Raw genomic sequence first — 16,973 nt, forward strand, 5'->3', positions numbered from 1 at the left:
CCGCAAGCGCCCGGCGGGAAAAACTCCGCCGCCCCCAAACCGGGGGTTTGGGCCCGGGCCTTCCCCCCTCGGTCCCCCCAAAGAACAGGGGCGACCCGGTCTAAGCCCCAGTTCCTCTGCTCGGGGAAACGCCCCAACCCCACTTTATTTTAAGCTTCCTTTTTTATAATGATTTTAGTTCTTTTGCTCGGGACCCCCTCTGCCCTCAAAGGGATTCACCCCCAAACCGTTTACATATGAAGGGAACCGCTTAATTTTTCCTTCACCTTTAAAAATTTTAAATTTAGAAATAACCCACCCGCCCTTGCGCCCCATGGGAAATACCATTTTTCCCTTTTATTTGTTGGGTTGAATTTCCATGGAATTAAGGCTTTGGTTTGTCTTTTTTGAAACCGGGCCTCCTGGGGTTTGGGGCCGGCCCTTAGATCCCTTTTTCCCCCCCCCTCCGTTAGATCCCCAAAGGGCCACTTCCCGGTAGGGTGCACAAGACCTTGTCCCAAATTTTTAAAACCCGTGATTTTAAGTGTACTTCACCGCCTTCCTCCTCCGCTAATCCCCGTCGGTTTTTGTTTAACTTTAGCCCCCTTTTTAAATTCCCCTCAGCTGCGGGGAAAAATTTCCCAAGGGCCTCCCCTTTGGTGGGACTGCCCCAAAACAAGGGAAAAACAAGGGGACTCTTTTGGGGCCCCTTTCTAGCCTCCTTTGGGGGCCTTGCCCCCTTTCCCCGCCGGTTAAATTTATATCCCTTTCCCCCCAAAAGGGCCCCCCTTTCCCAAAGGTTCTGGCTTCTTCCGCCCTTCCTCCTTCAGGGTTTTGCCGGCCCTTAGTCCCCATAAATCTTCCATGCGTTGGGCCTGGCCCTTTCCAAACCCAGCCCCTTTCCCGGGGGCCGGAGGTTCTAAAAAAAAAGGGGTTTCCCCCAAAGGGTAAATGGTATTTTTTTAAAAAGGGATTTTTTTTTTAATGTTTTTTTAAAAATTTTAAAAATAAATAAGGGAAACCCCAATAAAAAAAAGGTTTTTTTTTGTGTTTTTTTGGGGTTTTCCCAAAAAAAAAAAAAATTTTAAAAAATAGGAGGTTTTTTAAAAAATTTTAAAATGGGGGGAAATTTGGGTTTTCCTCTCCAGTTCCAGCACCTCAGCCGGAGGCACACATAGCACCTGCAACACCGCTGCTGCCGCGGGCTGAAGGGACACCCCAGCCCGCCAAAGCAGCCGGCAAAGACGGGAAGTGAAGCGGCCGCGGAGCCTACCTTTCTGTCAGCCTCCAGCGCCGGCCACTTCCTGTGGGCCTTCTCCTCCGGCCCAATCGGGTCTCCCCCCTGCCCGTGATGGACATTCCTTGGTCCGCCTCTCTGCAGTCATCGGCGGGCCAAAGACACACCGTCAATGGCGTGCCTGTCAGGGGAGGGACTTCTGGTCCGCGCCATCTTGCCTCCCCTTCTGCGGTGGCGGCGTGCCTGCCGGCAGCCCTGCTGTTGCCAGCGCCTTCGAGCTGCAGCGTCTCCTCCTCCACAGCCCTCGCGGCTGCCGCCACGCTGCCGGAGCCCGCAGACCAGCATGCGCCTGCCACCGGCGTGGATCCGGGAGGTCCCTGCCTGCAAAGAGAAAACACGCCCGGTCCCCATGGGCGGCTGCGTAGGCAGGGAACTCACCTTCCCGACTCGTCAAACCGAGGACACTTCCTCGGCGTGGCCTTTCTTGGCGCCATGCGGTCCCGGGCCCTTCAGCAACGGCCTGCTTGTAGGAGACCGCTGCACTCGTTGTAGGCACGCCACCTGCCGCATCAGGGAAACATGGCCTTCCTGCGGACCCCTGGCGGTCCGTGGGGTTCCTTTACCCAGCGGGGCTGTGTGCACGCAGCACCAGCGTACGCGTGGGTGGGGTCCCCTGCTGCACCGGGCCGTCCACAACAATATTTTTGATCAGGTCTCCGCCTTGAAACAGGCGGAGCATCCTGCCGACTTCGCCAGATGTGAGCGCCACCGGGCACTGACAGGCGGACATGTTGTTTATCACCACCACCCGTATTTTTTTTACAATATTTACAATAATAAAAGTCACTCAGACTCAGTCGAATAGTGCCACAAACCCCAACACACAGTCCTGGCCACAAAATGCCTTCTTCTCGGGCCGCCTCCACTCTCCTCTCTTGCCTCGTCCTTCTTCCACCCGACTCTAGCCTCGAATGAAGGGAGCGGCCCCTTTATACAGGACCCGGATGAGCCCCAGGTGTTCCGGCATTCTCTCCTCTAGCCACGCCCCAGCGTGGCGGGGAAGTGCCGCTGTTCTCCCGGCAGCTCTCGGGTATCCTCCAAAGTCTTCCCCAGCACTTCCTGGTGTGGCGGGAGTGCTGGGGAAACAAGTCCCAAGGCATTGGGCGCTCCTGGCGGTGACCACGGGCCCCTACAGGGAAGGGCTTCCATGCCCTCGACCCGTGGCCCCAAAGCAACCCGGAAGGCAAACCCCACGTGATCCAGGCAGGGCTCTGACCCTCTTCCGGTCCCTCCTGGCGTCCGGCGGGTCATGGCCCCTGGCATCCCTGACAATATATATATGTGTATATATATATATATATATATGTGTATATGTATATATATATATGTGTATATATATATTTGTGTATATTTGTATATATATATATATATATATATATATATATATATATATGTGTATATATATATATATGTGTGTGTATGTATTCACTTCTGTTCTGTGACATAGTAGGCGCACACACTAGGGATATGCTCACTACACATATTTTATGAATCTAGTTGTTGATGATGTCCATGATAAATAAATCAGTTAATGTTTCATAGCTACTGCTTTCTTGTGGTGAGGTGCACCTGTTTTTCCTTTTAGAATGGAATGCCCCAAATCCCATCTTCTAGCCCTTGTATGTTGTAAGACATGGCCTGCAGCTCAACCCGGCCTGGACACCCCAGATATGGAAGGATGGAGGAAGGCAGCTTTTTTTAGGGTGCTGCCACCCCCAAGATGCTAGAGGGCAGCTCCCCTGGTTTACAGCAGTGCACTGGATTCCCACAGGGCACCATGGGACTTGGAGTTTTGTATCTGATCCCTGTTGAGTGTTGTGGGTAGCACCCATGGATGCTGTGAATGAACCGTGGGACATAAGGTATCTGCCTGACCCGGAAGTGCTGGCAGGTCATGTGGGTAGAAGAGCAGAAGCACTTCCAGGTTGGACAATGTAAAAAGGACCGCCTTAAACTCAGCCGAGGAGCCAAAGTTGGGTGGAAGGTGAACAAAGCTTGCTAGGAGGTGTGGTGGATAAAGGAAAGAGAAAGAAAAATAATTTTGGGCAGTGTTGCTTATTTACTTGTGGCTGTGGTGGTGGAGAGCACTGTGAAGAATTTAAACAAATAAAAGGAGTCTTTTAAATTGTGTCCTTAGTGTATGTCTGTTGGGTTTGAGGAGCGACAGTGCCCTCTAGTGTTCACAATGTTTAGTCTTACCAGTCTGGTCACTATCAGTGTTGACTGCCTTTGTAGTTAAAAAGTTCCCCCTTTTATCCCAGGCAATTAGGTGTAGTACCAGTACAGGCAGGCATTATGCCCAGCAAGTCTGACCATTCAGAGGGCAACTGGGAAACAAGGATTATTGTTTAAAAAAAAAAACATAGTGAGGGTTAAAACCAGAAGAACAACTATCAGTAACTTAAACCAATAATTGCAAGACCAAATCGAAGAGGTCCCTGTATTAATATGAATGCCATCTGGTATCTTCTCGATCATTGAAACTCTGTGAACGTAATGGTGGAGACAAAGTGTGACCTCTCTATGGATGGGATAGCAGAGACACAGCATCATCTATTAGACTACAGCCTTGACAGGCCACCAGACCAGTGGTGGTGTGGTCCAATGACTCAGCTCTTCAGTGCATCATCCGTTGCGACTCAGTCTCCATTCCATCCTTGGCCCAAACTAACCTGCTTATCCTTTCATCTTGGCCACCTGTATTTTTCCTTGCTGTCTTTCGGAAAGGGCACAACAACAAAATCTATGCTTCTGATGTCTAGGAGTATCGAAGTAGCTTCACATTCAGAGGGAGAGTGGGTGGTATTGAAGCTGTCCTGTGCAGTCAGTTACAACCAGATCAATGCAGAGCCTTCAGCCCGCTACTACAAAATGCATGCACAAAAGCAGTACTTGCCAAAAGTTCTTATCAGTGATAGCATTCCTTAAAACACTGGGTGGTTAAAACTTGTAACGTCATAAAACACAGCTGTTCTTATCAGTGAACCCTGCCTCCCTAAAAACTCTGAACTTATATATAAAATATGCTAACTGTCAGAAAGCTTTTTCTTTCTTTTAAATATCCAATTCAAATTCATTATATAAAGACATTAAATCAGACAAATGATCTCAAAATGCTAGGTATTACAAGTGCACAGCAATAAAGTTAAACTAAATTATAAGTAAAAGGACATTATTTTGTGCAGTCCTTTTAACACTCTTCATTTCTGATTACTAGATGCTAAGCCTATAACTTTGACATTAAAGCATACAATTAGAAATGGATTTGTTTATCCTTCTGTGGAAGAGGGGTGCACACTATTATTAAAACTATTACCATATTATAGCCTAACTTGTGTTAATTCCAGCAGGGAGTGAAATAGAAGCTCAGCATGTGCCTTAAAAAAAATATCTAACAAACCCATTACTGGCCTGGGAGAAGTAGCTTATGTTCAAGTATTTATAAGGGCTTGCCGAACTCATCTTTTCTTACAAGTGTTAAGAATTACACAAAGGGAAAGACAAGAACTAATAAAACCTGTCCCAGGGCTCTAATTAGATTGAATTTATATATTTCTTATTCAGGAATCAAACTGTACTGTTAAGAATTTAAAAAGAAAGCAAAATTGGGACAGGTTAAATGATGAGAACAAAGACTAGAAAGTCACCAATAATTTTAAAGTAGAGCTCTTAGGTCAAACTACAGTGATCCCTCGCTATATCGAGCTTCGAATTTCTCGGCTTCACTCCATCATGGATTTTATATGTAAGTATATCTAAATATATATCATGGATTTTTCTTTGGTTCGTGGATTTCTGCGGACAGTGGGTCTTTTAATTTATGGTACATGCTTCCCTCAGTTGGTTTGCCCAGTTGATTTCATACAAGGGATGCTATTGGCGGATGGCTGAGAAGCTACCCAATCAGAGCATGCATTATGTATTAAATAAAACTCCTCAATGATGTGTTTCGCATACTTAAAAGCCCGAACAGCACGTATTGATTTTTGATTGTTTGCTTTTCTCTCTCTGTCTCTGTCTCTCTCTCTCTCTGACATTCTCTGCTCCTGACGGAGGGGGTGTGAGCAGAGTGGCTGTTCGCACACTGGCCTAGAGGATACGGACGCTCCTCTTAAAAATCCTGAAAGACTACCTTCACATTGCTCCCTTTTTTGCGGCTGCTTTGTCGCGGTGCTTCGTATACTTAAAAGTCCGAACAGCACCTATTGATTTTTGATTGTTTGCTTCTCTCTCTCTCTCTCTGACATTCTCTGCTCCTGACACGCACTCCTTTGAAGACGAAGATATGTTTGCATTCTTTTAATTGTGAGACGGAACTGTCATCCCTGTCTTGTCATGGAGCACAGTTTAAACTTTTGAAAAAGAGACAAATGTTTGTTTGCAGTGTTTTAAAGTCCCTGTCTCTACAACCCCCTGTGTTTCTGTGCAAATCTGTTACCCAAGTGTGACAATATAAAAATAACAATATAAACGTATGGTTTTTACTTTGCGGATTTTCACCTTTCATGGGAGGTTCTAGAACGCAACCCACGCGATCGCGGAGGGATCACTGTATACCAGTGAAAATGAGTAAACTTAAGGAATGCCATTAATTACTAAAAGCCACAATGAAATCACTAAAGCAAAAACCGTGGAAGAAAAGACAAAAGTTCACAGTCTGACCGATCTTGCCCAAATTTTGCATAGTTGCTGTCTAGGATCACATGGACAAGATGGACTACTCTGGAACCCCAGATTTTGACCCAGAGGGTCGTAGTGTCCAACTAGCAGACAAAATGAACAGAGCTTAACATTACTTACCCAGGCAATGCTGAGTACTGCTTCTATCTACTGTAATTTAAAAAGGAGTATCGTGTGCTTTTGTAGGGAGGTGTTGGGTGAGGCTTGATTGAGAGTGAAAGTGCTGCACAACACAAAGAAGAATCAAAGGGTGGTTGTTAAAATCCTGCTTTGTCGGGTTTTCTTCATAATGTAAGTATTATCAGCTGTCTACCTTGAACTAAGAGGACGAGTCAGACATGACAGCGTTCATGGTTACAACTCAGCAAGGAGTTACCACAATTCTGGAATCTAATCTGACACAAAAAGAACAATTTCTTGACTCATCAGAGCAGAGACATTGATGGAGAGGCAGTGTGGTTGATGAATGGGACAGCGGGCAATTTAAAAAACACCCAAACCTTTGCTTTCTTTCCTTAATGCATTTTACAAATATACCAAAGCAACTCTGGGTATTTTGGCAAGTTAGTTAGTTAAAACTGATACTGGAACACAACTAAGAGTCCCAACCATTAAAGCACATAGTTCCAGGCACTTCCAACAATGCCCACTGGAGGGGGGATATTACTGTAAAACCCCATTATTAATAAGGTGCAAGCATTCTATCTTTAATTTTTTTTTAATTCTTCACGTATAGTATTCCAAATGCAATGAAGCTCCATGGAGCACAAAGGCAAAATGAAATTGCGTGACACATGAAGGCAATCCGAATCAAACAAATCCCAATTACAGATTCCAAATGCAAGGTAAAAAAAAACAGAGCAGAAAATTGAAAAATTAGATCTAAATAATTTATAGGAATCACAGTAAATATAAATATACTCACCATCTCCCTAGCATATTCACAAGGAACTGTGGAAGACCCTCCAGATTTATAGGGTAGAGGGCAGTTCGTGGCAGTGAGTGGCAGGTGGTGTCACCTCTTGGATTGACATCCCACAAAATACATGGAACGTAACACAGGCAGTTTACATACTGTACATAATCAATATCAAAAACAAAGAATAAAGCACAATGAAAATAATGTTATCAACATAAATGAAATAATCAGAAATGACCAAAGAGACATATAACACATATCTGAACCCTGGCTGAGACATGACAATCTTAAATCCTAATTGTTTCATATTAATTAAAGAAAAAAAAAAAACTTGGACAATGGCTAATGCAAAACTGACTGATTTGGATTAAAGTCAAAAATCAACATTACCAAACTAAACAGCAGACCTTTAATCAGTAGGACAAAAGAGCAGGAGACAGAATGCAATGCCACTACTATTAGAGAGAGTTGTAGCCATGCCAGCTCTTAAATCACCCTCAGGTGACTGCATAACTAATTGCAGCAGCACCTAAGGGAACTAAATTATTTCGAGGCCACACCCCTTTAGGATTAGGAGTTGGGCTTGTTGGAACAGAGTTTTTATTACAATCCCATTTTCTGTAAAATGTACAGTAGATAGTGCAGCTCATATATAATTCTTCTTGTTGTTGGTATGATTAGCCTATGCAATGTCTTTCATGCTCAGAAGATGCTGCCTGCTCATGTTTGTTGTAAAAAAGACCAGAGGGCAGATTACTTCACCTAGGTTTCCAGAACCTCAAGTATTTTGCTACAACAGTGCATACCATACCATAAACTCTAGATTAAGACCAAGATCAAGGTGTTAGGCCAAGTGGTTTGCAAGTAATCCCATGCCAGACAGACAACCATTAGCATTTTATACAGTCTATATATTGATTTTACATTTACATGTATTAGACACTTTTATCCAAACTGATTTACAAAAGAGGTCAGCATAACTGAGTAAACCTCAGTCTGGGAGCTGTTTTTGAAACAAATGCTACAGGTCAAGGTTACAGAATTGATCATCATAAGTAAAGAGCTTTAAACCAAACAGACCAACACATAAACTAGCTACCCTTCCTTAACTGCTAACTTGCATCAGAACCATTATCCATTAGAACAAGTCTTCAGATGCTAACATCATTTTGTTATTACCTCATGATGTAAGAAAAACAAAGATTTGTGTATATGCTGCTTGGTAGCTCATTACTACTTTAAAAAGGGATTGGATTTTAAATTAAAAATAATAGAAAAAAAGTCCCAAAAAAAGCCTTGAAGGGTGTCTCACCAGAGCAAACTCTGTGCAAACTCTGGCTGGAAAATAGTTCACAAATAATCTTTATAAAAGAGGACTTTATTTAAAAAAAGAACAGAATGTAAACAAGGCTTTAATGAACAAATCCAAAAGCAAAACCAAAGCAAACAATATTTCAAAAACAGTATCCGTAAGAGAGTCCAAAAGCCAGAGCAAAACGGTAAAAAACAATTAACACAATTCAAAAACATAAACCACAACATTTACAATATAACCAAATTCCAGAGTGCCCTGGGGAAAAAAAAACAGTCCTTCAATTCTCAGCAGCCTTTACAGGACCTGGAACTCTAATGGATGAGTGGCCCTGCGTCTCACAAAATATAAGAAACAAAACATGAGACAAGGAAACATGAGAACAAAACATGACACACATAGATACTAAAAATAATCAAACAACATAAAGATAACAATGCAAATTGAACGAATAAATGAAGATAATATTATAACAAAAAATAAATGTGAGGTGGCGGGCTTCTTTTCAAGCTGGACCCATGAATTCTTTCAGTGTCACACCATGTCTTCCTGGAAACACTTCCAGGCCATAAAGAAAGTTGGGAGGTCCTTCCCCGATTGTGCCGTCTACCAGCACCCAGGAAACTCATCAGAGTTGCACTTCCAGACTACAACTCCCAAGCACCCCTGCAGGTGTCCTGACTGGGCTGCCACAATCTGATTTAAGGGGGAATGGAACTGCTCCGAACTCCTGCCTTCTGTTGGTCCAAGCAACATATTAGTGTGGCCAGGCACGAAGTTATTTCATCGTCCACTGTTCTGGCCTCCCATCTGGATAACAAACTGTCCTAATTCCTGGCCAGGATGCCTGTTCTACTATATAATCTATATATTATATAATGCCTCTCATATCAATCTATCTATCTATCTATCTATGATAGAGAGATATGAAAGGCGCTATATAATATAGTCCCTCTCCTATCTATCTATCTATCTATCTATCTATCTATCTATTATATGGTGCCTTTCATATTTGTCAATCAATCAATTCTAATCTAATCAGAATACAGTAGAACCTCTGGTCCCGAACGTTTCTGAACACGTACAAATTGTGTTACGACCAAAAAGTTTGCCAAAATTTTGCATCTGTTCACGACCACATGCTCTGGTGGCGAACAAAAACACTGCCAGCCAGATTCCCTATGCGCGTTCGTAAGCGCCAATGATTTCCCATTCTCCGTTTTCCATTTTCTTTGGTTTGCGTATACAGGGTCTAACAAAGCAGCTGATGCTGCAAAAGGAGTTACAATGTTAACCAAACAGAGGCCTGAAGTGCTGGAAGAGGTGGAAAAACTGTTGCTAGTGTGGTTGAAGGAGAAGCACCTTGCAGGGGATAGCGTAAGCGAGCCGATCATACGCGAGAAAGCCAGGAAGATTCAAGGCGATTTGCTGAAAAAAAAACCCTTCTTGGAGTGGTGAAGGTGAGGAATTTAACGCCAGTAGAGGATGTTTTGAAAAGTTTCTCAAGAGATGTGGCATTTAAATTTTTTTCCTTTACTTAAAACTCATAAAAAAAGTGTTTACAGCGAATGGTTTGTAAGTGTCTAGCACGAACTATTACAATGTTAGTTTTCTCTGTTGTTCAAGGTATTCTCAGTGTTATTCAATGATTTTACATTTAATTTACTATTACACTGTGCATTCTATAGTATACTATTTTTGGGCTTAAAAATATATATATTTACATACAGTTCATATGGTATGGAATGGATTCATTGTATTTACATACAGTCTTATGGGGAAATTATATTTGGGTCACGATAAAATCAAATCGCGTCCAGAGTTTTGGAATGAATTACGGTCGTGACCAGAGGTACTTTGTTCCCTGGAGCTGTAATAAAATAGAGCTACTGTTGTGCTACTGTGAGTTCCTTTGTGTTTTTTTTTTTATTTTTTTATTTCTTGTTCTCAATAATGCTTTTATACATTTGTATCTGTTTCTTTTTCAGATCCGATTTTTCACAAATTCATTCACTCTTACTCCCTACAATGGAGCAGAGGCTTTGGTATGTATTATTTAAGCCATAAGTTTGATTAAGCTTGTCCTCATCCTTTATCCACCAAGTCGTAAGTGTAAAGAACTAGATTGCTAATTTTAATAATGTTGCTGGTGGTTTGCTGCTTTTGGTATTTAAATTATACTATAGTGCTGATAAAAGATATCCTTGATTAGTTTAGAGATCAGAAATCTTTATTGTCACATTCAGTGAGAGAGTATAGTGAAATTCTAGTGCCAGTTCCAATATACAGTACAATTACACATAAACCAGTAGGGCAGGTAGGATCAGATTGAGTGTATATTGTTAGGGGAAAAATGGCAAATGTATCCATTTAAAATGAAATTTACTACACAATAAAGTGTACACAAAGTGAAGGAGTCGGCATACTTTCTGAATCCACTGTATATATTTACTTGTATGTTTGTCTGTCTCACTATTTCTAAGATTATTACTGATTCAGTTTAACTCCTTTTGCAGTATTGAAGAAGTTGAAAAGTGAACCATAACAAGTCACACAATATTTTCAAACTTCCATCTAATTTCAAGCTTCATTCTAATTAAGAGTCATGGGTCTGAAAGAAATCCATGGTGATGCACGATTTCAAATCCGTATGAAGCACTCACGCTTCAGAGTGGTGTAGGTGTGCGATGTAGCATGGGGATGTGCTGATGGGGTGATCGGCTGATTACACGCTCACTTCCAGACGTGTGAGGTTCAGTCGATTTTATCTCATTAGCACTCCGGGGCTGGTAATCGGCACTCCTGCAACTCTAGCAATATAAAACAAGCAGGACCAGGAAACTGGGTAGAGGGTGGGTGAGCGACAGTTGAGTGCTAAGCAGGAAAGACCCCTGTCCCTTGAGCTTCACCCACTTATTCATTTTTGGACCACACTCCCGACCACCTCTTCCATTTTCTTCCACCCACCATCAGCTAAGCCATGTTTCCTGCTCCATCATCCTGCCTTCATGTGTCTTGCTGCCATCCCTCTGCATCCTGCTCTGAGTAGGCTCCCACGGTTACAATGTGTTGGCGGTGGGAAACAGGAGCAGGGCTTGCGGGGGTCATCTAGAATGAAGAGGAATGGCAGCAAGACACATGATCCAGGATTTTAAAGTTGACTTCACCTGTCTGTCAATGTATCCTCATGAGGAGTCTAACAATAGTGACCTGAGGAGATGTCAGTTTGTTTGAAAGAAGCACTATGACTTGTGGTTGTTTTTAAAGGATGGATTACTGCCTGGGATTTTAACCATGTTTTATTGTAATTTTTATTGTTGGTTTTAACCTCCATATGAACACACGTTTTTATTGGATTACTTATTTATTGTATGAAGCATTGCACTGTTGTAAATATAAAAGGACTTTAGCATTTTGCACCAACCCTTGCTGTGTTTAGTGTCCTCGTTGCCTGGCTCATCTCGGGTCATGACTATTAGTGGTCTTGGGTTCAAGATATAAGGCAGCTGCAGACAACCCAAACTCTCACAGGGTGTGTTAGCAATCCCAGAAGCAACTGAGTCAAAGCTGGAACCAGCCCTGGAGGTGAATGCAGTCCATTGGAGGGTCCATTCATTGACACAAAAATGCCATCACTCACACAGGACCATTTGCATTGATCAGTAAAGCTAACGCACGCACATACACACTGAGGCATGCGGCTGGGGGTGGTACCCAGCTGGGACACCCAAGAGGACCGGAGGAGGGCTTGTGCCTCCTCCAGACCACGACGGGGCGACCACCCTGATTGCATTGGGGACGACGGGTGCAGAGCTTGGAAGTTCAACCCTGTAGGGGCCTGTGGTCACCGCCAGGGGGTGCCCCGGTGCCTGGGGAGCCCTGGACCTCAGCACTTCCGCTACACCCGGAAGTGCTAGGGGGAAGAAGACTGGGGACACCATGGAGTGCTTCCAGGTGTGCAGCCGGCACTTCCGCCACACAAGGAAGTGTCCGTGGAGGAGAGTCGGGAAGCACCTGGAGCCCATCCGGGCTTGTATAAAAGGGGCCGCCTCCCTTCGGACAAGGACTGGAGTCAGATGAGGAGTGGATGAAGTCTTGCTGGAGAGGAGTGGAGGCGGCCTGAAGACGGCAGGCACTGTAGAGAGAGGCCTGGACTTTGGGGAATTGGTGCTGGAGGCACTGGGTTGTGCATGTGACTGTAAATATTGTATTAATAAATGTGTGTGTTGGGTGACCAAACGATGTCCGTCTGTCTGTGTCCGGGGCTCGTTCCACACACACACACACACACACACACACACACACATACACTGCACATCTACAAAGAAATAAGTGCTTACAGAGATTCCACTGTCCCAGATCAGCCATGCACTGTAACATTAATCCAACACCCGTGCAAGTAAGACCCAGAAGTGCAACAGTTTCCCCGTTCTCTCATATTTTTATTTATTTTATTTTAATAGGTGTGGCTATATAAGCAAAATCCCGAATCATTAGATCCCCGTGCAAAGTATCACAGTTGCACATCAGGACGTGGAAATAATTATGTAAAGCCAAAAAAGGTGAGTGCAACCTCAAAAATGGAAAGTTATTTCATACTGTATTTTTATTTATTATTCTCCTTTTCTAGAAATAGGATTTATCGTGCTGCAGCCTGTGACACCATTGAATTAAGAACCAGTACCTCCAAGTTTGTGGTTTTTTAATGTTCTGTTAAGTGGAATAGAAGAATTAGAGGGAGACCAACTGCCCCTGTGCAGGTCTTATTCATGAGTTTGGGTTAAAGGAATTGTGCTAAATATGCAGTATTTGATTCTGTAATGGTGAAACTGTAGCTAATATGGTCAAATTCTTAATTTGTAACTCGTTTTCTTTTGTGATCAGTGACCAATGAGATGCAAAAGCATGTACAAGCTGCAGGAGCAAGATGTGACTAATTTCCTTTAAAGAGCAATTGTTGTACTTCTCTGGCTCAAAGTAAACCAGTTCTAGTGGTTTGGGTGGCTGATAAGGATGTCCCTGTGGTAAAAACCTGAGAGCCGACCAGGGGCGCACTGAGAGGATTACGTCTCAAAGTGTGTCTGACAATCCATCAGGAAGAACTGGAAATGTGCAGCTAGAGCATGGAAAATCTAACCAAACCTGCTGAGCTGGTTGTTGTTAAAACACTCCCCAGGGCAAGGTGTACGCTTTAGGCTGTTGGATTATTCAAAGTTAAAATCTGAAACACTTCCGTCACTATTTGATAAGAGAGTTTTCTCATCATTAGACCTGTTTGCTGACTTTCCCTTTTTTCCTCTCTTTTTTAATTAGATGGATTTAAGGGAAGACACAGCAGAAGCATTTTATAAGCAACTACTTGAACTGGAGCACAAACTTCGACAGAAAGTTGGTGTTACAGAAGAAGCAAATAAATGACTATGCAGCAGGCAGGTGTAGAGGATAAGGTAATAGGCTTGAAACTGAGACGTTACAGATTCAGGTTTCATTATTCACCCGCCTAAGGTCAAGTCACTTAATCTACTTAATATTTTTAATATTTTAGTTTTAGATTTGAAATTTTGGTCATTTTTAAAAAGTGTCATTTAAATTCAAAATGATAAAGCACTTTTCAGATCATTTTATATATGAGGGAAAGAGATTCTTAAAATGTATATAATAATAACACAAAAATGCCTTCTATCTAAAATGTGAAATAAAATCAGTACTGTCCTATGTTTAGTTTTATGTCTAGTTTTGTATAATTTGCAATAGTAGCCACACGTTAGTTGTAGGGTGAGGAAGGAAATTGTAGAAGCCATTGCCATATCCCTATTTAAAGATGTAATGGTGTCTCCTGGTAACAAGGGTCGTGTTTCGCTCAGGTTCAGCCAGTTTACTTTGCATAATGAATGATGTCAGTATTCCCAACAGTACTTGTGCCGTTAATGCTGTTCAGTAATATTGTACTCAAGTTAGTGCAAGTGGCCACTGTCTGACTCTTTTAAGTTTATTAAGACTGTTTCACAAATAGCATATTGTAAAGAAATGGGTAGCAAAACATTTGAAGCCACACTAATTTCAATTTTCTTAAAGTGGTGGCAAGACAGGCTACAAATATAAAACAAATATGCTAGTGTCCAATCCTCCTTACCCTCTGACCACCCTCTCCCTACCCTTTCCCCATACTGTCAAAACTCCAATCCTGAAAGTCCACAGTGACTATATGTTAAAATCAATCTATTAATCTTTCCTTCTGTGATCTGACATCACTTTTTAATTACATTCGTGGAACACAATACGTGGAATTGTGGACAACGAATCAGTCTAGAATCAGTATAGTTGACAAACTCATTATCTAATCTTAATATACAGAGCTCAAAATCTATGTGTGTATCTATATATATCTAGATATATCTATTAAGTACAGTATATCTATTATATCGTAAATTGCATTGCAAACTTTTTCAAGATTTTCATCATTCCTAATTATGGAAGGTCGGCCAGATCTTGGTTGGTCTTCAAGTGATATTTCCCCTCATTTGAAAGGTGAAAAATCACTCGTAGACCTGAGTTTTACTTAAAGCTTCCTCTTTAAAAGCAGTTTCAAGCATCACTACAGTTTTAGCAGCGGCTGTTTTCCATAAGAGAAAAGTAAATTTAACACAGACTCGCTATTCTTTATAATCACTCATCACAAAAATCACAGAAAATGTTTAATAAGCACCAAGAAAAACCAACACGGAATGCCGTATGAACAATACAGAGCAACGCCACTTGGCAGATTACCACTAAGTCTAGATTGTGCGCCAGGTACAGATTCCGATTATTTTTGGGTACCCCTCGTATATCTCTGTATAGCGACAATCCATTTAATTCAGGTTTCTGGATCGGAGGGAAATGAATGAAAACTAAGTACCTTGTTGGCCATACTGGAGCTCAACATAAAGTTACAAAACAGTGTTCCGCTGTAGAACAATTCCTTGTGCTGAAACTTCAGCTTCTTTTTCTTGGACATGCTTGCCACTAAACAAATATCAGAAAACAGAAATGACTGAGTTGGCCGAGATTTCACCGGAAGTTTGTCGGCACTACCATCTGCATATAGCCTATTGCCTTTGGATTGTGTAGCACACCCCTATACTCGTGGACACTTTGATCCCTAAATGAAAGGCCTACACGTTTAATGGTAATAACGCTCGTGTCTCTTTTTATTTGTAAATTGCTGCTTTCTTGCCATTATCACTGGAATATTGTCCAAGTAGCACTGCAGAGGGTGTAGTCACACAGTCTGTTCCAACTCTACTTAAAGACAGACACTGGGTTTTTAAGTAATCAACAGAAGTTGGGGCACCTGTGCAAATTGTTAGTTTCAACTTGCAGAGCTTAATTTACTTTAATTTCTGCACAACATCTATAGGTTCTAACCTATTAGTTGCTCCCTGAAGAAGGCCCATTTGTAATATTCTGAAATTTTCTTTTTGGGGTTTTTGCTACCTTAACTTTAAATTTAAAACTGTAGGAGTTTACTGCTTACCTTTTCACCATTTAGGTCATTCATTACATTTCAACTGATTACGTTTCAAACTCTAAAACTTTTGACAGGTAGTGTCCATACATGTGGGACCTTCTATGGACTGATAAGTGCTTTCCCTAATCATGTCCGATCATTTGAATTGGCCACAGGTGAACTCCAAACAAGGTGGAAAAACATCTCAACGATGAAGAATAGAATGTGATGCACCTGAGCCAAAGTTCAAGTGTCATATCTAAGGAACTGAGTACTTCTTTTGCTGTAATATTTTATTTTTAAAAGTTTTTAATACATTTGCAAAAAATTGATTTTTGTTTGATGAGGAGAAAAAAATGAAATGATTTTTGTACAGGGCTGCAGCATAGCAAAATGTGTAAAAAGTGAAGGTATCTGAATACCTTCTGAAGGCAATATATATGTGTGTGTGTATCTACTTTGTATGACATACGAGGGATGTTCAAAAGTTTACGCACTTTCATATTTTCATTGGAAACGGTGAAGACGGGAGGAGTAGTAATTGGGCATTAAAAAGCTGGAAAAATTACATTGTAAAGGAAGGTGACTATGTAGAGAAGTGATGTAATTTGTTTTAGAAATTCTTACTACATAAAGTTAAAAAAAACAAAAAGTGTGGAAACTTTTTGAACTTTTTGATATCCCTTGTATATGTACCATATTATAAAACGCTAAGGTCTGTGTGTCCAGTCCCTCAGTGCAATCTGATTGGTCAGTTTGGCTTTGGAGACACGATGAAGGAGGAAGTACGAGTGTGAGAAGCATAAGGAAGAGTAAATAACTATGCTGAGAGAGTCGCTCTCAAAGATCGGAAATATGAAACCGGGCAAGAGGTGAGAACAGCACCTCGAAAATAATGACGGAGTCTAAGAAGCAGGCTTCATGGGAACGAGAGGTTCAGAACTTCAGACACATTTGAATACAGAGGAAAGTACATGTAGGGCAGGAGATAGCAAATATTTGAAAATTGTTGTATTACCTGTCTTCGACAGGAAGTGTGGTTAGTACATGTATTTGACTTTAAAAAATTTGTTGGCCCCCTTACAGCTCGTTGAAAAAGTGCTGTATACCTCCTGAAACTCAAGTTCAAAGTTTATTGTCATGTGCACAGTAAGGAAACGCGTTTCCCTGTACAATGAAATTATTTCTTTGCTATCCACACCAAATGCCAAAACCAACATATAAAGATAAATATAAATAATAAGTAGCAGATAGATAATAAGTAACAGAAGCAGCATAAAGTATAAAAACAGATTAG

The 16,973-nt window shown here is 41.8% G+C and overlaps 1 protein-coding gene across 4 annotated transcripts in view; it reads left to right on the forward strand.

Annotated features, from left to right (window-relative positions):
- Positions 1 to 16,973, forward strand: part of hsd17b7 (hydroxysteroid (17-beta) dehydrogenase 7) — a 60,428-nt gene that overhangs the window by 41,091 nt on the left and 2,364 nt on the right. For 2 of the 4 annotated variants that reach the window (XM_039734966.1, XM_039734968.1), the window contains 3 exons: positions 10,176 to 10,232; positions 12,651 to 12,749; positions 13,501 to 13,808. In XM_039734966.1, coding sequence (XP_039590900.1) covers positions 10,176 to 10,232; positions 12,651 to 12,749; positions 13,501 to 13,605 — 261 coding nt within the window. In that variant the 3' untranslated portion in view covers positions 13,606 to 13,808. Of the gene's footprint in view, positions 1 to 2,861; positions 3,356 to 10,175; positions 10,233 to 12,650; positions 12,750 to 13,500; positions 13,809 to 16,973 lie in introns of those variants that run through there. The other 2 variants (XM_039734967.1, XM_039734969.1) reach the window with 2 other exon arrangements.

The sequence above is a fragment of the Polypterus senegalus genome, chromosome 14, assembly GCF_016835505.1.
Source record: "Polypterus senegalus isolate Bchr_013 chromosome 14, ASM1683550v1, whole genome shotgun sequence".
Classification (NCBI taxonomy): Eukaryota; Metazoa; Chordata; class Cladistia; order Polypteriformes; family Polypteridae; genus Polypterus; species Polypterus senegalus.